Source organism: Lissotriton vulgaris, chromosome 6 (genome assembly GCF_964263255.1).
Source record: "Lissotriton vulgaris chromosome 6, aLisVul1.2, whole genome shotgun sequence".
NCBI classification, from domain to species: Eukaryota; Metazoa; Chordata; class Amphibia; order Caudata; family Salamandridae; genus Lissotriton; species Lissotriton vulgaris.
The window spans coordinates 830,468,168-830,495,226 of NC_141694.1; the positions used below are offsets into that span (position 1 = coordinate 830,468,168).

The following is a 27,059-nucleotide window of genomic DNA, read 5'->3' on the forward strand; positions in this document are numbered from 1 at the left end:
CCCAGCTTGGGGATCACCCTCCTGGGATGATCTCCAAGCAGGGATCCACTAGGGAATGGTACCATTGGAAAGGGGAGGTTCTGCTCTTTCCAACGATACCTCTCTCAAGTGTTTCGGTGCTCAGGAAACTGAGATAGCCCCACGAGCACTGAAACACTAAAACTGAAACAAAGTTTCAGTTTCGTTTTCAACCTAATGACGACAGCGCACCATGTACGCGATTGTAATTAGATTGAAAATGTGGGAAGGGCCTAAGGAGGTTGGGGAAGCTCTTCCCCACCTCCTGAGGCCCCTCCAAAAATGGAAATCCCTCTGCTGTTTGCAGCAGAGTGATTTTGTGCCCCTGTCCTCGTGACGGAATGGTTCCGTCATGAGCACAGGAGCACTGGTGCTCATGATGGAACCATTCCGTCATGAGTACCGTAGGGGTTAATGGTTGGAAGATCAAACATGTTGAAACCATCCCAGACCATCAGATTCCTTCAGGATTGTAAACCAGCAGATCAGTTATCTCAAAATGATAAACAAGTAAGTTATAAAATACACAACATTTTGCATCAGATGCGAGTCTCGCTCCTGTTGTATTGCGAAGTGTAATAGCAGAAACAAAAACATGTGAAAAGAGGGCTGTAAATTTCAAGAGGCTTGAAATAAAGTATTTTTGAGAAGCAGTTAATTCCTCAGATGCACTAAGCGAAAAAAAGCAAGTTTACACTATTATAAAATTCAGCTTCTTTTTCGAATTTATGATCTGAAGTCAGTCTTCGTGTATTTTCAATACAGCCTTACCTCAAAATACATGTCTGAGCAGAAAGGAAAATCTTCAAGTTTGTTCTCTTCTTCTCCCCAGCTGTCATTTATGTAAGAGTTTCTCACAAACATTTTTGATTTCACGCGAGGATTCAGGTGGAGTGCAATGTTGTTTGATCCAGTTGGCTTCAAGTCGATACTAAACCTATTAAAAATATTTTTTTTAAATTTTTTTATAGGTAACCCATTATTTTGCAGAACAATGAAGTAAGTCTTAATCAGTACTTGGGCAACCTATTTAATAGTTGCCATTAACATCACAGACGGACAAGGCACTTACCTTTGGTAATGATCTTTCAATTGGATACTCTATCTGGCCACAGATTCCCCACCTTAGAATAACACTCCAGGCGCCAGACTTGGGGCCTGATTTAGATCTTGGCAGGAATACAGCCATCCTGCTGCGGTTCCAAGTACTCCGCCGAGCTGACGGCGGTCCGTTTGCCGTATTTAGATGTTGCAGCAATAGACAGGAGACCGCTGCAGTAGCGGTCTTCTCTGCTGGCTAACAGTACTCAGTCGCCACCAGGCTGGTGGGATTGCACAGAGCCAATGAACAAGTTACTTACCTTCGGTAACAATATATCTGTAAGAAACATAGGTTAGTTATAGATTCCTTTCCTTAGAATTACCCAAGGCGTCAGACTGGATCCGGAAAGTTTTTTGTCAGCAGTACCCCTGCGCGTCGGTAGGTGGCGTCAGTCGACTCAGCGTCCGTCGTCAGCGTCGTGGTTGCCGGGATGACGTTGCAGAAGTTACTTAGATGCCGCCCTTTCACGCTAAGGTCAGTTCTATACACGACTTACCGTGCCAGGAACGCAGAGCCATGCAAGACACTGACCACTGGTGCACAAAACTAGGGCCGTGAAAGGATGTCCTTAACCCTAGAAATCAGTTTGCAGAACGGGGAGGATGGGTGGGGTGGTAAGGAATCTATAACTAACCTATGTTTCTTACAGCTATATCATTACGGAAGGTAAGTAACTTGTTCATCTGAAAGAAACAGTTAGTTATAGATTCCTTACCTTAGAATAGATACCCCAACAACACCAACCCCCGGAGGTGGGCTTGCGAACTAAGTTAACACCAGAAAGTCCTGAAAAACAGAACAGCCATAGAAGCCGACTCTCCGGACTAGGCTGTCCAGGTAGTAGTGCTTGGTGAACGTGTGCAGTGATACCCACGTAGCTGCCTGACTGATGACATTTAGGGGGGACTCCCTGTCCCAAAGCAGTAGTAGCTGCCGACGCCCTGGTGGAATGAGCGTGCAGCCCCACAGGAGGCTCCTTCTTTGCCAAAGGATAGCTGGCCTTAATGCACAGAACAACCCACCTGGAGATGGTCTTTTTGTGCATGCCCCGACTTTCTTAGCACCTGCGTAACCCACAAAGACCTGGTCATCCACCCGGAATTATTTGGTGCAATCCAAATAAAAGGAGAGCACACATTTTGGGTCCAGATGGTGGAGCCTCTCTTCCTCTTTTGTAGGATGCGGAGGTGTAAAGAAGGTGGGCAAAGTGATGGTTTGGCTAGTTTGAAAAGAAGTGACCACCTTTGGAAGAAAGGAAGGTCGAGTTCTGAGGATGACCTTGTCCGGATGAACAGCCAGAAAAGGAGGCTTGGAAGACAGAGCTTGTAGCTCACTAACCCTGCGCGCAGAGGTGTTGGCCACCAGAAAAGCAGTTTTCAGAGTGAGGAGTCCAAGAGGACAGTTATGTAGTGGCTCAAAGGGAGCGCACATCAGAAAAGTAAGAACCAACGTTAAGTCCCACTGAGGCATTACAAAGGGAACAGGAGGCAAAAGATGATGCCTTTGAGAAATCTATTTACAACATGGGACTTGAAAAGAGAAGGCTGATCAGGAAGGCTGAAATGGCCCAAAGGTAGCCCTTAAGAGTGCCCAGAGCAGAGCCCTGCTGGGCCAAAGACAGAAGGAACTAGAGAACCTCAGAAAGAGGGGCAGAAAGGGGATCCACAGCCTTTGCTGTGCACCGTGCCACAAATGTATTCCATCTGCAGGCGTATATCATCTTAGTGGAGGGACGCATGGCTGCCAAGATTACATAACCACAGAAAAAGGTAAGAAGGGGAAGGAGGGAATATAAGTCCCACTTTGACCTCCTATAATACCATAAACACACAACAAGGAAGTAGGACTGTTGAAGCTAGAACGCTGTACCCCATTAAGATCCCAGGGAGAATACCCAGGTGTATAAAACTGCCCTCACACGCAGCAAGCTGTGTCATGCTTCATCATAGGGCTGCTAACACACCTCCGCGCTCCCCAACGCTGAGGTTGACCAATAGGGAGGGGGAAGACAATACAACAATGGAACAGAGGGGCATATAGGGGCGACCCGTGTAAGCTAACATCAGTTTTTTGTCTTTTTCCCTTCTGCATCCTCTGACACAGAGTGTGAACAATTATTGTTACTAGTATGCGGACTACTAACTTGGGACTTCTTTAATTGTTACAAAAAGAACACTCCATGGAATGGGGAGGTGGGACGGCAGTGAGAAATCTGTGGTTAGAGTATCCACCAGAAAGAGCACTACCAATGTTAAGTTCTTCTGATGTAATGGATACTTCTAACAGCAGATTCCAGATCTTAGAATAGATACCATAAAGTGGAGGATCTGTTGTGTGGGCACCGACCAAAAGTCTTGCAGAACTGAGTGAGTAAAGTGTCCTTCCTGCCAGACCTGCCTGTCCAGGCAGTTGTGCTTCATAAATGTAAGCACAGATTTCCATGTCGCAGCCTGGCAGCTATCAAGGACAGGCACTCCTTGCTTCAATGTAGCCTTAGCCCTGGGGGAATGAGCTCTCAGACCATCCAAGGGCTGCTTCATCGTCAGAGCGTAGCGGATCTTAATACAGAGGATACTGAATCTCAACAGGGTCCTCTTCTGCACAGTCTTTCCTTTCTTTGCTCCAGAAAACCCCACAAAAAGTTTAATATGTACTCAATGGTCCTTGGTCAATTAATGTAAAAGCTTAAAGCCCCCCAACTGAGGGAGCAAAGAACGTTGGTAGAGTGATCGACTGCTCAACATGAAAGAAAGTCACAACTCTTGGCACGAAAGCCATTCGAATGCTCAGCACCATACTTGTCGGGCAAACACATGATGAATGTTAAGAACAAGGTAAGGTACTGCTGTGGCATCACAAATGATTTCGCAGGGAAGGTGTGTCAAAACTTTGTCAAAGCTCATTCACAACAGGTGATTTAAACAAGGATGATTCATCCAGCAAATGTAGATTGACCGAAAGGGCTTGTAAATAACATTTGACAGTGTCCACTGCCAAGCCTTGCTGGGCTAAAGACAAAACAAACAAAATGATGTCTGACAGCATGGCCTGTAAGGTGTCAGTGTCCCGGGCACCACATCAGGCTACAAACTTATTCCAGTGCACAGCACAGATGGATTTCATGGAAGGATGACTCAAGGTGAGGATAACATTCACTTTTTTTTATAAGCAATTTTATTGTTTTTACAAATTCATTTTATTATTTATTTATTCAACTTGTTAAGCGCACTGTCACCTAGCAGGTATCCTGGCGCTGAGCAGCTAGAGAGTAGGGGTGAGTCGAGACGGAACTGCCGTCTAGATCTTAGGGAAACAGCCAAGTTTTAACACGTCTCCTAAATGGGAGAAGTTCTCTAATTTGTCTAATTTCCCAGGGAAGTTTGTTCCACAATCTGGATGCTGCCACTCCAAAGGATCCACCTCCTGACCTGACTTTCTTAAAGCTTGGTACCTTCACCAGTCTGGCCGAGGACGAGCGAAGCAGTCTCGATGGAGTGTACCAGTCAAATTTTTTTCGCAAAGTCAATGGTCCGCCCCCATGAAGGGCTTTAAAAACCAGACAGAGCGATTTAAAGTGCACTCTCTGTCTCAAAGGGAGCCAGTGGAGTTTGGCTAGGGCAGCAGAAACAGAGGACCTTCTAGACAGGCCTAGCACCAGCTTGGCAGCCGCTGATTAGATCCTTTGTAGACTATCCAGGAGAAAATTACGGGAGTCTAGAAGGAGGGCATTACAGTAGTCAAATCTACTGAGAATTGTGCACCTCGCTACAGTGGCCCGCGCCTGATAAGGTAGAGGCTACTGAGAATTGTGCACCTCGCTACAGTGGCCCGCGCCTGATAAGGTAGAGGAGGAAAAAGTTTGCGGAGGGACATAATGATACAGGTGGCTGTAGTTTTTGTAACCTGGGATTCCAGGGAAAGCTTGCAGTCAAACATAATACCTAGATTATGAGCATTTTTTATTGGCTGCACAGTGTTAGAGAAACCCGGGGGCCAGAAGTTGTCAGGAAGAGGACGGGGGCTACTATTCACAGCACACACAATCACCTCAGTCTTGCCAGCATTGAATTGAAGGGAGTTGGCCCAAAGCCATCGGGCAGTATCCTGCAGGCAATCATGGAAGGCCTCTACAGACGTTGAATCCTCTCCCTCAAAGGAGAGGATCATCTGAGTATCATCAGCGTAATTCACAGTGTCTATGTTGTAGGATTTTATAACCGCAATCAGAGGTTTTAAATAAATGTTAAAAAGAATAGGGCTAATTGCCGATCCTTGAGGCACACCAAACTGCACATTAGAAAAAGCTGATTGAAAGGGAGGGAGGGATACTGCCTGCTGTCTATTGTGCAGGAAAGAGCGAAACCAGCGTAAAGCACAGCCTCTCACTCCAGCCTCGCTAAGTCTCTCCAGCAGAATCCCGTGATTTACCGTATCGAAGGTGGCAGACAGGTCAAGCAGAATCAGTACAACTGCCTGACCCCTGTCTGTTCGCCTTCGAAGCTCATCCATGACGGTCACTAGGGCAGTCTCCATCCCATGTGCCGACCGGAAGCCGAACTGAGCCTCTTCCAGCCAGTTGTGTTGTTCAAGGTGCTCGGAGAGTGTAATGGCAACAGCACATTCTACAAATTTAGATGGAAATGGCAGTAGGGAGATAGGCCTATCATTTTTAGAACATTCCAGATCTAGAGACGGCTTCTTCAGTAGCGGGGACACTAACGCTTGTTTCCATTGTCTGGGCACTATTCCACGCACCAGCGACTGATTACAAATCAGCCGAAGGGTGGGGAGGAGATCCTCCTCATACTCCTTCCAGATCTTATGTGGCACTGGATCCAAGGTGGAGCCGGATGTAATGCCATGTGCCATGCGATTGAAATCCTCCGTAGAGAGTGGTCTAAACTCGGACAGGATTTCAGCATCTTGCCACCATAAGCCATTATCCATACCCTTCGACTCCTCCCCAATAGGGTTTGATGAGACTTAAATTTAACATAGAATTTCACCAAAAAATGATCCGTCCAGTCCATAGGAAGGACTCCACCCATCTGGGATGAACAAGCACCAGCAGTACGACCTTGGATAGCAAAAATAATGACGCAAAGACAATTGAAAAAGCAAAGACATTGCCCTTAAACCCCACACTATAGCATCGAATACAGGCATCATATACAAAGTTCAGGCTTCTCCACAGCACCCAGCCCCATACCCTCCGGTATTTCTTAAGACACCCCGTGCCTCATACATGGGTTTTTCTTGTAACGCGCACCAATCCACCCCCTTTGGCCATTACTCAGAACCTGGTGGCGTGGGAAGTTTCCATGAGGCAGCTATTTTCCGCTTGGCCACGACCATAGCTGTATTGAAAAATAATTTCTCGCTCCTGGACCCGTCCAGGCCATCTGTAATCCAGAGAAGGGAGTGTCGTGGATCATGGGGAACCTCCCACCCCAGGACCTCAGTCAGCTCACTTTCGATCTCACCCCAGAACTTGGCTAATCGGGGGTAAGCCCACACCATGTGGAGAAAAAGGCCGGGTCATGACCGCATCTCGTACACGAGGCAGATGAACAAAATCCGGCTCGGTGGAGGCGCTTCGGGGTGAAGTAGGCAGCATGTAAGTAGTATAGTTGGATCAAGCGCAGTTTAGCGGATGCGTGACCAACTTGGGTGACATGAGGGCATTGAACCAATCTTCCTCATCCACAGGACCTACCCACTCCTCCCATTGGCCCCTGAGCCTGTCTAGTGAGGTCGGGGTGTTATTGATCAGTGTCCGGTAGATGCGAGAGACACCCCCTTTCCCCAGGTCGCCTAGCATTGTCTGTGCCTCTGTGGGACTGTATTCAGGGATCCTGGTATCGACCAATATGCGTACTTGGAGGGGGTGTCGCAGTTGTAGGTACTTATAAAATTGTTATGGGTGCAGGGAGTATTTGGACTGGAGGTCCTTAAAGAGCGCATGTGGCCGCTCGCTCACACATCACCGAGCTGAGAAATTCCTATAAAATCCCACATTCGGAACCCCTGTAACCCACTGACCTAGTTGAGCCATGTACCATGCCATAGAGGTGTATGTTGGGTGAGTTTGTGTGTCCACAGGGTATGCCGAAGGGCAGCCCGCCAGGCTAAGAGCGCGTGACTTCAGGCATGGTGGATGGGATGGATTCTCTGTAGATTAAGGACTGGATTTTGGGCAGGCCAAGCTCACTTAATTCAAGCCTGTAGGCTGGATCAAACAAACTCCTGTTGAACCAGTCATGTATATTCAAAAAACGGGTCGCCAAGTAATATAGGTATAGATGTGTCATCCTCATGCCCCCGTCGAAAGATGGAATCTGGCAGGTATTTAACGCCAGCCGAGCTCTCCCACCCCCCAGCGAATTTAGTAGGCATAGTGTCTAGCTCCTGAAACCATGCCCATGGAAAACAGAAGGGGGTGTTTTGGAAACTGTAAAGAAATCTTGGAGAATCATCATTTTAAACAAGGTGACCCTCTCGGGGGGTTCAGGGGTAGTGTCTGCCATCTGTGGAGATCCGCCTTAACTTTCTTCACGAGCGGGGTGACTTTGAGGGACCATCCCAGTTCCGGGAGGAGAGCAACCCAGATCCCAAGATATTTAAAAGACTGACGCCTAAGCGGTATCGTGGACTGCCAGTCATAGCACTCCCTGGAGAGATGAAACGGGACCAGGACCGACTTACTAGAATTAATTCGGAGTCCGGACGTTTGTTCGAAGGAGCACAGGATCTGGAGACAACAAGGACCCGACTGGGTGAGATCAGCCAAAAACAGCAGGACATCATTCGCGTAAAGTGTGATCTTGTCCACGTGAGAGTTGGGCCATTCCCATCCCCGAACGAGACTCTCGGACCGAATCAAGGTCGCTAGAGACTCCATCGCCAAGGCGAAGAGAAGGAGCGAGAGGGGGCATACCTGTCTCGTACCCCTTTGAATGGGGAAGGCATCGGAGAGGACCCCATTGACCAAGACACACGCTTGAGGCTGGGTGTACAGAACCCCAACCAGTTGACGGAAGCGAGGACCGAAACCCATTGCGGCTAGCACGTCCCCCAGGTACGTCCAGTCCACGCAGTCGAACGCGTTTTCAAAATCGATGAGAAAGAGCACCAAGTAAGGGGTAAGCACCTGGCGATGAGCCAGGGCCAGATGCAGCTTCCAGAGACAGTGTCTGGTGCCCCGCTGGGGCAAGAATCCACATTCGTCCGGATGGACTAACGTGGTAAGGTAGAGCTTCAGCCGCTGGGCAAGAATTGCGGCGTACAGTTTAACATCCGTATTAGTGAGGGAGACGGGGCGATAGTCCGCACAGTGGGGAGATGATGGTTGTGACTTTGTGAGGACCACAATGGTAGCCATGTCCGCCTCTGGCGGGAAGGAACCTTTCTCCATAGCCTCGGCATACAGGTCAGCGAGGTGAGGCAAGAGGACCTCGTGATATGCTGCATAATATTCCTGGGGGAGGTCATCTAGGCCAGGGGTCCTGCCCGACGAGGTGTGAGCAATAGCCTTGCTAATCTCGACGTGGGAGATTGGACGGTCAAGTTTGTCCTGGGCAGCAGAGTCCAGCTGAGGGAGGTGAGCACCCTCAGCGTCCAGCAAGTCGCAGCGCGATCATACTGGGGTTTGTGCGGCATATAGTTTACGGTAGAAGGCGGCAAATGCACCAGCCATAGCCACCGGGGTCCGCTGAGTCAACCCATCCTGTTCCAGTATTTCTGGGATAATGCGATTCGCTCTGGGATTTGTGGAGAGCCTACGAAGGATTGTACAGTTTTTATCATCCCCGCCATACACTCTGGCCACATAAGATTTCCACAAGAGTTTGGCGCCTTCCATCAGGAGCTGCTTAATATCAGCTCCAATGCTCGTGAGGTGCCTCTCTCGAGCAGCATCGCCATTAACGATGGGGGATTGTTCAAGGCGTAGTGCTTGCACCTCCAGCGAGTTGATGTGCAGCAGTTTGGCCTGCTGCTGACGTTGGACATGGCCTTTGGCAAATCTGCGAATAGTGGCCTTGCCCGCCTCCCACATGGTACCTGGGGAAGGAACCGATCCCACATTGGTGACAAAATATTGTTTCAGTTCCAATCCCACCGCCTTCTTAAATTCCTTGTTCTGAAGGAACCAGGCGTTCAACCGCCACATCTGGAGTGAGTAAGGGGGGAGCCCCTGTACTAAGGAGCAGCGGGGAGTGGTCGGACATACCTCTCGGAAGTATATGGACGTCTTGGATTGTGGTGCAGTTGGTGGACGGGATGAAAATTGCATCTATGCACGCCTGCGTGTGGTGTGCGGCGGAGAGTGGTGGATTGTTTTAAAGTCGCGGCAAGCATCGAGGGTGGTGAGTATAAGGACACAAGGAACATTCACCTTTTAGGGCACCAAATCAAAAGCAGTCAATTGTTGCCAATCAACCTCCAAGCACAGAAGTTCACGTTGCATGGATTCGGATGAAGAAACCTACCTAGCTGCTAACAGAAGGAGAGCCTGATTAGAGGACAGATGCTCATGGTGAGAATTTACTCCGCACTCTTCTTACGCAATCCGGAGCTTCTAGGATGACTTAGACAAGGTTATTTTGTCAGAAATCAGGTCAAGTGCGGTAGTAGCAGTAATGCATTCCCTGTTCTTGTGGAAACTTCAACATATGTTGTTGACACTGCATGTTTTTGACAGTGGTGAAAAGACCCAGCCAGAGCTCTACTCACTGATAGAAGATGCCCTGCTCCACCTTGGGATGCAGGTGCCACTTGTGATCTGCAGGTGACATCTGCTCAGTTGGTCTGCTCTGGAATTCCGACACCTTGCAAGGTGGATAGTAACTGGGAAGTTGTTTTGGTATTCCTCCTTAAGAGCAGAGCCCCCAGAGACAGCGCCCAGGACTTCACGCTGCATGCTTTTTCCAGTTCTACATAGCGGTAGTATCGTCTGTGAGAACTTGCACTAGTCGGTGCCTGACTGATGGCAGGAAAGTCTTCAGGGCCAAACGAGGCTACAGTACGGATAATATGGAGCTGGCTCTCCACTGGAGATCCCCCTCCATCGCTCCACCCTCACGACAAGCCCCCCAACCCACCAGCGATGCATCAGTTATCAATGTCAGGTCTGGGAGGGGGAGGGTAAGTTGCCTACCCCGGGACAGATTGTATCAGTCAGCAATCGGTGCAGCTTGAGGGCGGTCTTCTCCGAGACCTGGAGAGTGTCAGGAATACAGCCTTGATTCTGGCCCAACAGGACTTAAAGCTTTAATTCAGGGATCACATGTGCCACCTGGCATAGAAGACAAGGAGGATGTGTGAGGTTAAGAAGCCAAAGACTTATTTTCACATGGATCAAACCCAAATCATTGGATCATAGCTCAAATGTCCCAGAGACTCGTCGTGAGGGAGGAAGAGCTGTGAGCTCCACCACGCCCAGGATCTTAGGCTCATTGATGGCAAACTTCTAATAATTTTAGGAGTACTGATGTTGTCCATAAGTGGTTTAGCATGGATTGCAGTGAGACCACCTTTAGCAGTCAGTTGTTGAGGTATGGAAATAGGCACTTCGACCTCTGACTATGAACACTCAAAAACACCTAAGGCTCGCTGGTGAGGCCGAAGGGAAGCATGCCAAACTAAAAATGCTCCTGGCCCTCCTTGAACCATAGGTAATGCCTTTGGGACTGCAGGACAGGTATATGAAAATACATGTCCTTCAAGCCCAAGGACACCATATAATCTCCTGGGTCCAGCGAATAAATCATCTTAGCTAATATGAGCATTTTGAATTTGGCCTTCCGCAGGAAGGCATTCAGGAGTGTGAGGTTCAAGATAAGTCGGAGACCCTCTGCATTTTTCAGGATAAGAAAGTAGCAGGACTAACTACCCCTGCCTTTCTCCAAATCAAGTTTTCTCTCTATGGCACCATTGACTAGCAACATGCATACCTTCTGAAGCAGGACAGATACTTTTTTTGAAAGTTATTCTTATGTAAGTGCTATTTGGAGGGGTGCAGAGAAAAGGTATGGAGTTGCCTTTTTGACAATCTGAAAGACCCAGCTGTCGAATGTGATGGATCACCAACCTAGGAGGACGTGCTGGCTCCTGCCTCCATGTGTTGAGCATGCACCGCTGAGGGCAAACTAAAGCGGTCTGTTGGCCCTTTTAGCAAGGCAAGAGAAGTTGGAGGACTGGTGCTCCAGTGACTTATTTTCTGTTCACTGGTTCCGCATCTGTAGGCCCAAAAGGATTGAGCAGTCTACTGCATCACTGTCAGTCTCTCGCCCTACATGCCAGCTCGCAGAGTAGCACTTGAATTTTCGGAACTTGAGGGATGGGAGAGAATCATTTTGCACAGCTCAACACCACCAAGGAAGGCAATGCAATTCTGTTATCTTTAAAATATTCCAAAGAAGAGTCCGCTTTCTTTCCAAAGAGGTGAACCCATATCAAATAGTGAAACTTGTACATGGCCAGAAAATCTGTTTGATCTCATCCAGGCCTGTATACAAAGGACAACACTGGTACTGACTGGGCCAGCTCTAGGGCGGTGTGATCAGTGCCACTGCACTGGGTGCTGACTTGGGGTGGCGTTGCCATGTTTGTTTATTTTATTTTTGTTTTAAATGCACACAATGCCACGTTCCTTGTCCCAGCAATGTTCAAGCATCAATAAAAATGTCAGGATAACTCCAGTGATTATTGTTCTTTCTGGAGACAGATCGGAGCTTTGTCTGGTAGAGGAAGTTGTGACTCATCCTAGAGAAGAGCGTTAATATGCCTGCTGCAAAGAATGTGTCCCATAAATAGGTCAATAGTTATCGCTTTTGTCAGAGAGATCCTTTTGTTACTTACAGTTTGAAAGTTAAAATCCGAATATAGAGCAGTGAGCTATTACCTGTTGTCAAAGAGCTGAATGCAAACTGCAAGGAATATATTACAGCTGCATGTTTATTTGCCCAGTCTTTCCTTATCCTGATATTGCAAAAAGGATTCATTTGGGTAGAAATCAATCCTTCTTATTAAAGAAACCCCTAACAATGTTGTTACATTTTAAATTTGGAATTTGTGCTTTTCAGGACCAAGGACTCTTAAACTATACTGACTACCAGTATGGATGACATGTGACTCCTACACCTTGCATCTTAAACTGGTATGAGTGGCGTTAGAAAACCAAATGTATCTAACAGACAGTGGTTATGGAGACTTGTGGGGCATTATCAAATGGTGGTAGTGAGGGAATCCGTGGCGAGGTTGTTATGGGGGAGGGTGCCAACAAACTTGTCGCACAGGGCGCCACCAGTTGTAAAGCCGGACTAGGCCCAGTCAATGCAGTCTGTAGTATTGAAGCCTGTGCGGATGAAGTACATGTCCCCGTCCTTTCCGTCATGGATCGTCAGAGCCAAAGAGGTCCTCCACGACCACCAGCAAAATCTCACTGGATATATCCCTAAGGGCATGTCTATATCAGTGTAACAGACAGGCTGCGCTTACTGATCTAAGTGCTGGCAGAAGAAAACATATATTTGCCAAAGGCATCAATCCATTTGGGTTCTCTATAAGGGAATTGGTCAGAAATTAATTAGGATTCACCTTATTGGTTGAGAAGCATGGATGATGAGACTCTATGGAGTAGGGTGCTTGGTAAGAAACTATGTGTCACTAGGCACTGGCCTATGTTACCTGGCCACCTGCCAGCTAACAGGTGGTCAAGAACATAGTTTCGAGCAGGTAGTCAGAGAGTGTACGTGAAGGCAAAAATAAATGATAGCAAGGGCTCAGATATTGCTAGCCCAGGCTGGAAATGTTTTATCAAAACATTTGTTTTAGTCTAAATGGAGAGCAGCTGTAAATCTAGTCATTTGGCTGCCCTCCAAATCACAAATGTACGTAAATCACTTTGCATCCGTTGATGATCCATGTGATGAGATGATCTCTTGTCCTAGTGGAGGTATCAAGCCTACTGGGATTTTAAAAATCAAGGTATAAAGCATCAACAGTATAATGATGGGGAAGCAAACCATCTCCCTCACTATCAGTATCCTGAGGTGCACCCTGCTCTAGCACAAGATTAAAGATCAAAAAGAAGATTGAGATCTGCAGGTAGTTGCGTCGCCTTAGAGGCAATGGGTTAGTCGGGCTGCCTGATAGCTGGTTGTACCTTTGCAATTTTATAATGTGACATTTAGAGCACCCGACCCAAACAAGGTTTGGGGTCAGACATGCATTAACAGTGGCTGATCAACCAGACTTGGGGCAAATTACACTTTGCATAACTTTGCGCCAAGTGTGCTAAATGGGCATCTCGATGCCAACAACTATGGTTTGTTTTTTATACATAGCCCTATCTATTTACAATGGTAGACAGGGGTTTGTGCCACAAAATACTGCCTCCTTGAAGCAGGGGCTGACAAAGAATTTCTTTTTAATTTCTCTTAAGTTTCCCAACACTGTAACTGTAAAACCTCAGTTCCTGAGACACATACCATACTTCAGGCTAGGAAGACACAATTCCTCTCACGGACCACTGCAATATAATAATAGCAAACTTTAAGCGATATTTGAATACCATCTAGAGATATGAAAGCATGTTACACTGTACACAGCTCAAACCCTGACAAAGTCACTGGGTTACACCGGCCCGATGAAAGAGGAGTTGGCTGGGCTGCAGTACTATTTATGGAAGTAATGCTTGGAATAAAAAAAGACTTGCCTGATTCACTCTTTTGAACAATTGTTTAGTTAAGGACTATCATAGGATAAAGATAGTGGTGTGCAAGTGCCTCTATGAACCATATACCAGAAAACAGAGTTCCAACACAGAGACCACTCATGTAGCTATTATCTCTCCACCATTAGCACCCACATCAAACTCAATATATGTCATGTACAGACTATAAACATTATTTAAACTTGGTTTAGGTGTGAGCCAACAGTCCTCTAGTGACTCATGTTTTTAAATTTGAAAGTCTCATTAGACCAGACATCCTTGCTGTGGTATTCCCCCATACATTTTGCTTTTACTGTTTTGCTGAATTAGTTTTTGTTCGGACAAATAGCTACGAAATCTTCACATATGCTCTCAAACTGTCCTACTTCGCCCAGTCTGCTTTTGCACTTAATGGGATTCCATTGTATAGGATACACAACTGTGCCTCTCTTTCAAGATTTTATCTTTCTCTCCTTGTCTCTGTTATAACATTTGTACTTCTCTTACTTTAATTTCTTAATGCACATATCCATTCATGTTTTCTTACTATCATGTCCTAACGTACTTATCAAATGTGGTTGTTTTTGTATATATTGTCAACTGTATATGTTTATTATGATATTTCTTTATAAACATGTGTGTTTTACTGTTTGTATTTTATTTTTAATTTCCGTCAATGTTTGCAAAGTTTGTGTATTTATATTTGTATACACTATCCTTAAGTCTCTAAACCAACATACTTGAGTCTGACTGTTAAAAACATAAGATGTTTTTCAAGTTTTTTTAGACTTTATTTTGTTTTTTGTGAGCCATTCTTATGTTTTGTATTCAGGGAATCATATATGTTGTCTCCATCATCTCCGTATGTATTACTGTGACATGTTCAACACTCTAGTAGAACGATCAAGCTAGGAATTCTAGTAAGTTTATGAATAATTTACACCTGTATTCTATGCAAATTGCAGCCCTAAGGAAGCCTTTAGGGCAAAACGCATTGGCTGAGCTTGTTGCATACATTGACAAAAAACAAGATACAAAAGGTACAAAATACAAAGCACTTACTTGCCTTATTTTTCAAACAACCTTCTTTTGTGAACTCTGCATTTATGTTCCCTCTCTTTTATAATCAAATGCCTATAATGTTGGACCATTGGCCACTGGTCCTTAGAGGTGGGCAGCAATTGTTCTGGAACCAGTGACTACTACAGGTGGTGCAGTAAAAGGTCCCCTAGTTGCCAGTATTTGTTCAACAACGAAAGTGGCTCCAAGTGTTAGTTGGCTGACATACTGTGTGAGTTATAGGGACGAAACAAGCTTCAGAGGACTCCCTGCAACTACCCAGCTGACTTGCTGCAAATGGACCTGCCTTTGCCCTGCTGGCCTCTGCTGGAGTAAATACCTAATCCCCAAGAGGTGTATCCCCAGGTTCTAGACCCTTGGTTGGCATCAAAAAATAAAAATCCTGACGTTGGGGTCCTTGCAACTGCAAATTGGCCAATTTGTGCTTAGACTCTGCCGGTCGCAACGATCGCCAACACAAACCTCTAGTGAGACCTGCTCTTCAAGTCCACGGTGATGGATGGCAATGCAAGATCTGCACTTACTGCTACAGCAACAACAGCTCATGATGACTGCCGAAACTACAACGACCATCCGTGTTGTCTGACTGGCTCTTTGTACTACAGTGACGAATGTCTGCAATGTTCAGCCTCCTACAACGAGAATGGATCTCTTTGTGCCAGACTCAGGAGGTAACCTTTCAGCTGGACTAAACTGCTCCCTGTATCTGACTTGGACTCCATCAGGGTTGGCCTGAAGTTGTGACTTTCTCCCAGGGTATTGTGACTAGATGACAGCGAGTATCGCTTTGTGTTTTTAAGCGCTGTGCTATTTCCACTTAAATCTTTAATACTGAATATCTCCGGTTCTACTGATTGGATCTTTGTTGTTCTGGTATTGTTTATTTATTAAAATTGACTCTAGTTTTCTACATTTGTTTGGGATTTATCTGCTTTTGTGTTTTCACTTTATTCCTGTTCGTGTGCTTCATATGTACTGTACTCATTGCTTCTAGGTTAAGCCGGACTGCTTGTGTGCCAAGCTACTAGATTGTTAGGCACAGGTTAATTTAGTGACTTTTTGGGGTTTACCTGACAAGGTTTGTCGTTGTTGCCTGAGTTTGGATTTCACCTAGTTCAATCAATAGCCCAATTTCTTACAAGTATGTTTAAGCATGGTAGTCTGTACTGGAAGGTTATCTTTCCAGTACAAAACCTATCCTAGACATCACACACATATCTTTGCACTATGGTGCCAAGGTGTCAGCAGCAGCGCCATATCTTGTAGATCTAGGACTGCGCTGTTATCACCCTTATGTGATGCAGCACAGCTAATATTTTAGTAAATCTGCCCAATGGAATCAGGACCAAGCCACACCTCTAAAGATTTCCTTACTAGACATCTAAAAATTGCTATTGTAGAGGTATGAGATCTAGCTAAATGAAACCCAATAGCTTGCGGGTCGGGTTTTGCATCCAAACCACTGCACACAATTAAGGCTTGCAGAAAAAAGGCAGCACTAGTACGGTGGCCTAAAAATGATGAGCCTGTTTTTATCTTCATTACAAACTTCACTTGTTCAAAAAAGTTTCTTGGGACCATGACAAAGCAGGTTTACTACCCCCCCACTACCCCCAGTTTCAATATGAATCTGATACCAAAAAGAGCTTGATGCAGACTTAAGTGTAACAAATGTCTACGTATGCCCAGTTGTTAAAGAAGGCATTTGTGAACATGGCCTGAATCAGAGTGAAGGTATAGTTTTATTCTATATATTTTCCTTATTGTCCATGTAATTATTAAAGAGAAAGTGGGGAGCTTTTCCCACAGACTAAAGTAGCTAATAAAAATATTACACGTGGGATACAGGTGTCTGATTTATGCATCCTGCCCGCCACATGAAAGGTCTCGTCCACTTCCAACCACATATATTTGCTGCACTCAGCTTTGTAGAGGCTTGTGTTATATCTATTACCATTGGTGTTAGATTTACACGTAATTTACATGTTATAACATCTTAGGAGCTAGTCAGAATATTTCACTGTAGTTGTAGGGCTAGGTAAAGCCTCTCACCCAGAATGCTGCTCCTGACCGGCATCCACAACTCCAAAGCATTTGAAAAGTGGAACAAGTCCTCCTTCCTTCTATTTTGCAAGCCATCGTAAATACAGAATGGACAATAGTACGTATCTTCGAAGTGGTATTGCTGAATATAGTCTTTCCCGCCTGAGAACCATCTACAAGCGTTAGAATACAGCATCTTAAATACTTGGAAATATCTTCATTGGCTTTGGAAAGAGACTCATTTTCCTTACATGCTCTCTTGAATCAATTTGAAGGCAGTCAGATTTTAAATCCTTTGCTAACTAACTAGAATTCCAACTTTATATTGGTAGAGCAGCAAAGGTTCTTATTATATCTCAGTGTTTCCGTTATAGAAATGTAAACTTCCTTCCAAGCACTGTGAGCTGCTGCCCCAAGTCTGTGAAATTCTTTGCACTGAGATATCAGCTTGTACCTCCTCTCCTTAAGACATCTGCGCAAAACCCACTTTTTTTCCTCCAAGGTTGCCCCTTTCCACCCACTAACTCCCCCCAATCAGTCATTTGTAGCGACTGACTATAATGCTTTTACCTGTCCCTGAGAGGTAGTCCAGGTTCCAAGATCACAAACGATCTTAAGTTAAATAGATGCTAGATGAAATCAAGAAAACTGCCAGGACTCCATAGTTTAGGCAGACTTGATGTAACAACGTTTTACCCTAGTTTGCCAGGAAAGATTAGAAGATTGGCTGAAGGGACTTTATGAGGTACTACTATAGCTATTGACATAGTGTATGAAATGTCCATTTTACAGACGTCCCCTTCTGAATAATTAGTTACAATAACATATTACAAGGGACGCCAATACATCATTAGTCAAAAACATTCTAGTTTGTACTGCCATTGTACAAACGTTGTAAACAGTGAAAAAGTGCACAAACACGGAGCAGTGCCCAGTGCAGTGATAGTGCTACACAAATAGAATGGGTAAGAAACAATCTGTAAATTAAAAAATATACCAGCAGTCAATATACGTGGCAGAGTTCATTAAAGGCCAGAGTGGTGTCTCTTGCAAAAATGTGCCATCAAATCCTATCCAAAGAAGACCTTTACGCCAACTACCCTGTATTTCTCTCTTGTGGAGGTGAGTTTAGGAGGTATTAGTGAGCCATCGAGGACTCCCAGTACATCAGTATAAATGTGGTTGGGTTATTAGAAAGCGGGGTCCTCTCTACAACAGAATTACCAGTTGTTTATCACATTAATTGGACTGACCAACAGTAGAGATGCATCTTTTTCATGCTCATGCTTTTAAAGTATATGGTATTCCTAGTGTTTTGCCCTGAGTTGTGTCCTCTGGGTAGAACTTTCTACCACTCAAAATGAATAATTTTAAACCATTCCTAAAAATACTTGGTGAATGTATAACTTTCCGCAAAATATTCTAGGACAGAAGTTGGAATACTGAAAAAGCCTAAAGGAATATTTTGGGGGGAAGTTCCTCTTCTCCCAAATATTATAGGATTGGGGTTAGAATAGTAATTTTCACCTTTCATTGTCTGCCACACACACTGCTGCCCCAATGATGCAGTTCAGTGAAAGAAACATGAACAAGCTGCACATATCACTAGGGTACAGAAGACCACTGCCTGCTCCCTCTGACCTCTTTCCAATTGTGAAACATTTTTGTTTTTTAAAAGAAGTACCTGTTCCTTTATAGGCTGTATTTAAAAAAAAAAAAGGTTTCCGTTTGAGAAAGCACCTGCAGGAATGCCTGGTTACTCACCGGTAATATTCATTACTCGGAGTCCTGGTCTCCCCGTCCCATTCCTTAACAGTGAGCAGCTAGTCTGCTCCACAGAAACCTAGTACCTAGCAGAGCTTTTTGCCCCTCCCCCAGTATGGCGTCACCATCATGTGACAATAGAGGGGGAGGTGCGGCAGAGAAACTTCCTGAGAATACCAAAGAAAAAACCCAGAAACAAAACAATCACCCCAAAACCAAATAGAGGGAGGGAGGGAAAGGCTCAGGAATGGGACGGGGAGACCAGGACTCGGAGTAATGAATATCACCGGTGAGTAACCGGGCATTACCTCCTCGTCCTGTCCCTTAACAGTGAGCCCATACCCAAGCACACGGTGATTGTAAGAAAAAACAGACCAGAAAGTGCCAGAAAACAGGTCTATTTAATCAACAGAAAAACAGTACATATCACAAACCATGTACCACAGACAGGACAAGAGCGCCAAAGGAAGCAGAGGCCGCCATCCCAAACCGAAAACGATAATGCGAAACAAACGTATGAGGAGCAGCCCACGTGGCAGCACTACAAAATGTCCCTCAAGGAGGCCCCCAAGAACATGGCCCAAGAGGAGGAAACGCCCCTGGTCGACCTACCCAGAACAGAAGAGGGGAGAGGACAATGGGCAGAATCACAGGCAGGAATCACAGCACCCTTGACCCAACGAGTCAGGGTGGACAAAGAAGGACGAAGACCCAGCCCAGAGAGGCCATAGGCGACAAACAAGGAATCAACCATACGGAAACCAGAGATACGCTCCAACTAGATGCGGAGAGCCCTCAGCACATCCAACGAATGATGGACCACCTCCTCAGGAGAGACAGGATCCGGAAAAAAGACCGGGAGAACAAAATCCTCCTTACAGTGAAAAGAAGACAACACCTTAGGCAGAAAAAAATGACTGGGACGGAGAATGACCTTGCCAGCACAAAAGGCCAAAAAGGGGGAAGAAGCCATCAAAACCCCAATCTCATCAATCTTCCACCCAGAAGGAATGGCCACCAGGAAAAGGACCGCAGCAGAAAGGCACTTCAGGGCCACGGAGTCCAAAAGCTCGAAAGGGGGGCCCGTCAAAGCCTGAAGAACCAAGGGAAGATCCCAAGGAGGCACAGGAGAGCTATAAACAGGACGCTGAAGCAAAAAACTCTGCAGAAGGCGAGCCACCAACGGGGAGACAGAGGACACAGAGGAACCCCGAAAGGCAAGAAAGGCAGCCCACTACGCCTGCAGGGAAGAAACCGCAAGCCCCAAGACGAAACCATCCCGGAGGAAGTCCAACACCCGTACAGCCGCACAGGAGGCAGAAGAGAGACCCCTCCCAAGACACCAGGAGGAGAAAATCTTCCAATAATTGGCATAGGACCTCAAGGCGGAAGGGTGCCGAGACAGCTGGAGACAATGCGCAACCTCCACAGAGCAACCCTGACCCAGCAAACTCAACCTCTCAAGTGCCAAACCCCCAGCCGGAGGCGGCGCAGAGAGGCAATCCTGAGAAGAGGAGCCCGCAGAGGGAGGGACACAGGGGAAATCTCCAATGTGGGCAAACAGACAAGGTCAGCAGAAGGGGAAACCAAGACCGGCGAGACCACTCCAGCACCACCAGCAGAACCCGAGCCTGAACCAACCGAATCTTCCGGAGGACCCGCGGAAACAAGGCAAATGGAGGGAAGGCAAACAGCAGCCCCGTCGACCACGGAATTGAGAAAGCATCGGAGGCCCACGCCAACCGGGAGGGAACAAGGCTGAAAAACCGAGGAAGAAGGGCAGAATCCTCCGTGGCAAAGAGATCCAGCCAAGGACGGCGGAACCTGAGGACAATCTGATCGAACAGATCTGGGGACAGACACAGAGACACCGAGGAGGGGAACACCCTGCTCAAAGAGTCCGCAGGCCCATTCTCCTTCCCCAGAAGATAGACCGCCGTCAGAGACGAGAGATTCAACTCGGCCCAAAGCCCGATCTTCCGGAAGAGGAGAAACAGAGACCGACACATGCCCCCTTGGCGATTTAAATAAGCACGAACCACCTGGTCGTCGGCCTGCACCGAGACCGCTTGACCCCGAAGGAGAGAAGCGAACCACTGAAGAGCCAACCAAACCGCCCTCAACTCTAACCAGTTCAAGGACTGGAGGGACTCGAAACGGGACCACTGACCCTGAGCCCGGGAGGCACCCAGCACGGCACCCCAACCCAAGGCACCGGTGTCCGTGGACAACACAACCACAGACCGAGGAGGAAGGAGATCGAACCCCCGGGAAAAAGACCGAGGGGACAACCACCACTGGAGATCCACCAGAATCCCTGCAGAGATAGGAATCAGAGTCTCGTAAACCAGGGAGGCAGGATAACAGTGCGACAGGACATGATGCAACAGGGTATACAGACGCAGCCTGGTCCAAGGGAGGAGACGCAAAATGGACGCCATCTCCCCCTGACTCCGCAACCATAGATGGGCGGACACCCGGGACTGGGATAGAAGCCAAGAAAGGTGACGAAAAAAGTCAACTGGCCCTCCAGGGAAAGGAACAACATGCCCAGATCCATAAGGAAGAGAACCCCACAGGAGAGCATCAGGGAGGGCTGCCGGTGGTGGATGAGGAACCCAGAAGAACCCAGGAGAAGACACACCTGGGCCACACCCGACAGAGACTGAGAAAAAGAAGGAGACAATCAACCAGTCATCCAGATAGGGAAACACCTGCAGCCCCCTGGAATGAAGAATACCCACCAGAGGGGCCAAGAGCTTGGTGAAAATCCTGGGCGCCGAGGAAAGGCCGAATGGGAGCACCCAGAACTGGGAGTGAAGGGAACCCACAGCAAACCGGAGAAACCGCAGGTCCGCCGGATGGACAGGAACGTGCAGATACGCATCCATCAGATCCAGGGATGCCAGGAAGCCACCCGGAAGCACCAGAGGCAGGATGGACTGCAGAGTCACCATCCGAATGGACGATGGAGAACGAAGCGAATGACCCACTTCAGATCCAAAACAGGACGGAGATCCGAAGTATCCTTCTTGGAGACCAGAAAGAGGACCGAATAGCAACCCTCGCCCCTTTCCAGAGGAGGAACCTCCACAACAGCGTTCTTCTCCAACAGAAGCCGCACACCTGCCAACAACGCCTCCCTCCGCAGAGGAAGACGGGGCAGGGGAGTCAGAACGAAACCTGGAGAAGGAGGAGAGGAAAACTCTATCCGGCAAGCCTCCGACACAGTCTGAACCGCCCAGGCATCCGGAACAGACAACCAGTGGGACAGGAAGGACTGGAGGCGACCACCAACAGGCAAAGGCAGATAGTCATTGGGAAGAGGAGGAAGCGGTGGCAGCAACACCGCTAGGGGCACGGGACCTGGCACCCCCAGGGGCCCCCTGGCCACGACCCCAGCCACGAAAGGGCAGCGAAGTACCCCAAACAGGAGGCTCAAAGGTACGGCAGCAGTCAAACCCACGTCCCCGAGAAGGAGGGCGGACAGGAGCCACAAGCACGCAGCACCATGAGCACGTTCATGGTAACCCACAAAGGGCAACCCAAGCAGGACCGACCTCTGAGAAGACCCAGCCTACCAGGAACACATCCAGGCGGGACGCCGCACAGCAATCGAAGCTGCAGAAGCAGAGCAGCGGCACACAGAGGGACAACAACCAGTGCACCTGCAACACCAGGAGGGCCAAGAGAGAGGAGGCATCCACACCATCCCGCAAAAGAAAAGCCAGGGCCCGGACCATGCCAGCGGAACAGGCCCTCGCCCGACAAAAAAGCGGGAAGCAGCAGAAGAACGCCACACAGCCCCCTCAACACGCCCACCACAGCGACAGAAGGATGGGTGCCCCCACACAAGAACAAAAACCGTGAGGAAAGGCTAGCAATCAAAACGCCAACCAGGACGGAGTGAGAGCGCACACAGATGAACAAGTCAGAGAGCTCCGCACCCTGAACAAATCCACCAACAGCTAGCCGAGCCCGGAAGGCAGCAGTAACCTCCATACGAAGAAGCAGGCGCAAGGATGCATAGAGGTGCATGCTGAGAGCACCGTCACACTGCCTGCAGTGCAACAGGCAAACATGGCGCCGGACGAAACAGACTACAGCGCGAGAGATGTCGGACATGCGTGCACTGAGACATCCATGTGAGGCACATGCAGGTGAAGAGGCATCCAGCGCCACGGCAGCAACGCAAGAGAGGAGGACACAAAGCAGCCACAGAGGATGGGACCCAAGAAAAAGAGACCCGCCCGGAAATGCATGAAGTCCTGAGGCCCTGTCCCCACACGGGAAATGGGGAGCGGACGCTGAAAAAGTGTCCGGCTGCCCAAAAACATCCCCAGGGAGCTGAGCACCCTGCAGGAAACACAGCTGGAAATCCCTGCCCGCTATAGCAGGGCACATGGGGACCGGCATTGATAGGAACGGCCGCTAAAGCAGGCCGAGGAGGTACAGGTGCATACCATGCATAGGCTGAAAACCATATGTCCCAAAAGCAAGCAGCAGCCAAAAAAGAGGCACAGGTGGCCGCTAGAGCGGACCGCGCAAGTGACAGGCCCCCCCCCACCCCCACCCACAAACAAGTACATGAAGGTGGAGTCACAAAGTGCAGGGATCGAACCTCCGGCAGACACACAAACAACAACAACAAAACAGAGAGAAAACTTACCCCCAACAGCTCCTGCTAGGACATCAGTAGACTGCGAACGCAGTAAAAAAAGAACAGGAAGTTTCTCTGCCGCACCTCCCCCTTTATTGTCACATGATGGTGACGCCATACTGGGGGAGGGGCAAACAGCTCTGCTAGGTACTAGGTTTCTGTGGAGCAGACTAGCTGCTCACTGTTAAGGAATGGGACAGGGAGACAGGACGAGGAGGTAATGGAGGTCTGCTATTCCTTGCAGACTTTCATCACTACATTCACAGCGAATCCAAAATGTGACCAGCCTAATTAATACTGATTAAGCAGGTTACATTGCTACTAGCTGGTAATCATCAATTTCCAATGTGACCAACCTATCAGTACATGGGTTGTATCACAAATTGAGACCCCATTCGCAAACCAGTTGATGTTCAAATTCCACATCCGTGGCCTGCGAAAGGTAATAGAATATCGGGACTATAGTTTTGGTATTCTTAGAGTAACATCTCTCTTCTCCCAAGAGCTGTCATCTCCCTAACCAGAGTTTTAACTTGATGCCATGCAATTATTTCTACACTAAAGTGCTCTGAGGTCATTAGCAAGGCAACAGGTGATGCTAAGGAAAACTATCAAACAAATATATAAAATAGTGAAGTGCACTTCAAAGACTCATTAATTTACTTTTTAACAATCTTTGCTATAATCGCCTTTATTTAACTTGTGTAAATAAACTGTACCATTATTTCATGGTACAATAAACAAGTAGGCAAGTTCTACTGACTAAATGAATCAGAATAACAAGCAGATATGTAGTTTATAAAACTAGATGGCACATCAAAAGCTGTCAATTAAAATATACACTTACCTGTTTGCATTCTTGTTCACTTCACCTTTGATCACAATTGTTCGGCCAGGAGCCATTGGTTTGTTAAGCATGCCTGTGTATGGTATTTCCTGAAAAGAAAGGCTTGTTTCAATTACAAAATATATGTGCATAGAACAACATTAGCATGTGTTGAAATACATTTATTGCTATAACCACACCCTAAAATAAATTTAAATTGCACGGCTTACTGCAAAGAAAGAAACTCAGCAATGTAATATAGATGTAACTAAGAGAAAAAGTTACCAACCATGGTAACTCTAGTTCTCCTGGCCATAGACTTCAATAGGTTAGCAATTCTCAGAAACCCTGCAATTTTGATTTCCGAATCATACCAGACTTTAAAAAGATAATCTCACTTATACACAGAGCTTGTTTAGCCACACCATTATCTTCAGGATATGCTGCAGTGGGACATGCATTATTAAGTTGGGAGGTGAAACACCATCAACTTAATAATACAATGTCTTTCTAGGTCAAAACAATGTTTTAATAAGAAAACATGGACTTAAACCCTGGTAGCTGCAGCCTAAGTTGCTGACTTTACCCAAGAGAAATTCTGATGAAGTATGATAATAGCAGCCAAATAATATTAAAGTGAGGAAACCAAATAATAAAACTCCCAAGCCAATTTATGAAAGAGGGAGAAATGTAATAAATGAAATAAAACGAAGATGACTAAAATCAAATTTACGGGAACAAGAGATGAATGTTTAAAGTTTTAGTGCAAAAAGCACGAAGGAAACACAAAGATTCAACTAAATACAATAGTTGCAGATGACCCAAACCTAACATGAATATCAGCCCAGCCTGAATGGATGAGGAGTCGTGTAAGTCCAGAGTGCAACCCTGGTCAAATGTTTTACCTTGAACTTTTTTTTATCTTAAGTCAAACGTTCCAGCATGGCAAGGGAGTATACTGTAACCGATAAGGGTCCCATGAAGTTGAATACATTGAGTCTTGGTTACCATTGAAACCTTACTATTCACCGTTGGATCCAACAGCTTCAAATGGGACAAGGCTGAATTTCTTAACTGCTGAGGCTGCTTTGCCACTGTCACTTTGCACACTGCCCTGTCATTGGTTTAACCTCAAAACCTAGTAACATTTTTAGAGCTCAAAATCTTCCAGCAGCGCAAGGCTCAAGAAGGTTGAATACTAATGGAGCAAGGTAAAGAACAAAATTTTGTTCAAACTTGCGAAGTTAATCTCTCCTATTAAAAAGTAAACAGACTAATAAGCTTGTGGTGAAATTATTAATCAACTTAGTTTTACAAATGCACACATGAAATACACGCGGGATTAATATGTTTTTTGTTGCAAACGCAAAGAAAATTAATAAACTAACCTTGTCTATTGTCTTTGTCAGTATTAAATGCAGCAGTTATAATTAATAGCATGTGCTTATTTTATGTGCTTATGTCATGCCTTTTGTGATAAAAGCCCTAAGAGTTCCTGACATTCGAAAAGGACTGGTAAATATGATGCTGCGTTGTGTGCTTAAGCTAGGTAACATAATTAACCGTGTTAATTAGCAAAGGGGGAGGGTAACAAAATGGGTCTCAATTCTTTAATTAATTGATGTCTTGTGTTTGTTTAAATAATAGTTTCCGAAGTAAGGCCTGGAAAAGTGGCTCAGAAAAATATGGCTGACAGAGATGCAGACGTGAAACCTTGTCCAGAGTGGAGCATTGCATTTACGCAGTAGTGGAGATTTTTGCTGCACAAACATTATTAATTGAAAAGAACAATTCTTTGCTTGAATAGAATATGTTCACGGAGAGAAGGCTCAAGGACAGGAAGAAAGTGTCTGCCAAGATTAGGAAGTAATGTCCTGATCTCAAAGAAAAAAGTTACTGTTTTAAGGAAACAGAATGTCGTGGAAGAAAAAGACAATAGGGCTTATGTGAAGCCCGGACTTGGTCAAAATTCAGAGATGACCTAACAGTGGACTGACATGGCTCAGCCAATGAGAAATCTGTATTCCACTGAAAGAATGTAAAATGTAGAAAGTTTAGCTAGAGAGAAAGGTATAAATTATGACACCATGAGTGGAGAAAAAACCCTTACTTTCCAATTCCTGAATGGGGCACGTTATGCTGATGGACCTTTGGCGCATGTAAGGACAGCTGATGTATAATGATTTATTCCTTTTTAGGTGAAGACAGATTGAGACAGGGAAATAGGTTCAAGGAAAGGAAATCGTTATTTTGCTAATTCTTCATATTTCTGAGTTAACTTTGAAATGTCAGTTCTAATTTTCACTTCCTTATTAAAAATGCTGCTTTCTTATTTGCTTATAAAATAAAGATCTTAAACCTAAACTGCTCTTTCTTTGAATAATATAGCTAATAAAATTAGATTTTAAATGACAAGCTGGTCTTGTTTATTCATGGTTTAGTTTCCATTAGTTGATCCATCAACCATAGTGGTTTGATTTAATTAAATGTTGTTTTATATATCATGGTAATGAAGAATAAACTGCAGTTTTACATATTGGTGTAAATATTATGTGATTAGTATATAAATCAAATCACTTGATTCAGCTGCTCAATAATTGTCTCAGTGGTGTTAGGGGCCTGTATAAGTGTTTTATAAATAATGGTGAGTATTGAGGTGTTAGAGTTTATGAGACAGTTTTTCTATAGGAGCGCTGGATCAATTTCTTGGTAGCAGAGTTCGGTTACTATGGTAACTGACATGTTACATGGTAATTACATAGAATTACATGTCTAAAACTTGTTAAGTTTGTTTGAAGTAGTTATATGTAGTCAAAAGGTTTTTTCCAGCAGTGTGAAAACTCCTAGTTGT

The 27,059-nt window shown here is 46.1% G+C and overlaps 1 protein-coding gene across 1 annotated transcript in view; it reads right to left on the reverse strand.

The window, feature by feature from the left end:
• The window catches only part of LGALS8 (galectin 8), a 273,575-nt gene that overhangs the window by 20,311 nt on the left and 226,205 nt on the right, over positions 1-27,059 (reverse strand). Inside the window, exons 8-9 of the mRNA XM_086926860.1 lie at positions 24,230-24,318; positions 790-955 (exon numbers count right to left, since the gene is read on the reverse strand). Coding sequence (XP_086782986.1) covers positions 790-955; positions 24,230-24,318 — 255 coding nt within the window. The remainder of the gene's footprint in view (positions 1-789; positions 956-24,229; positions 24,319-27,059) is intronic.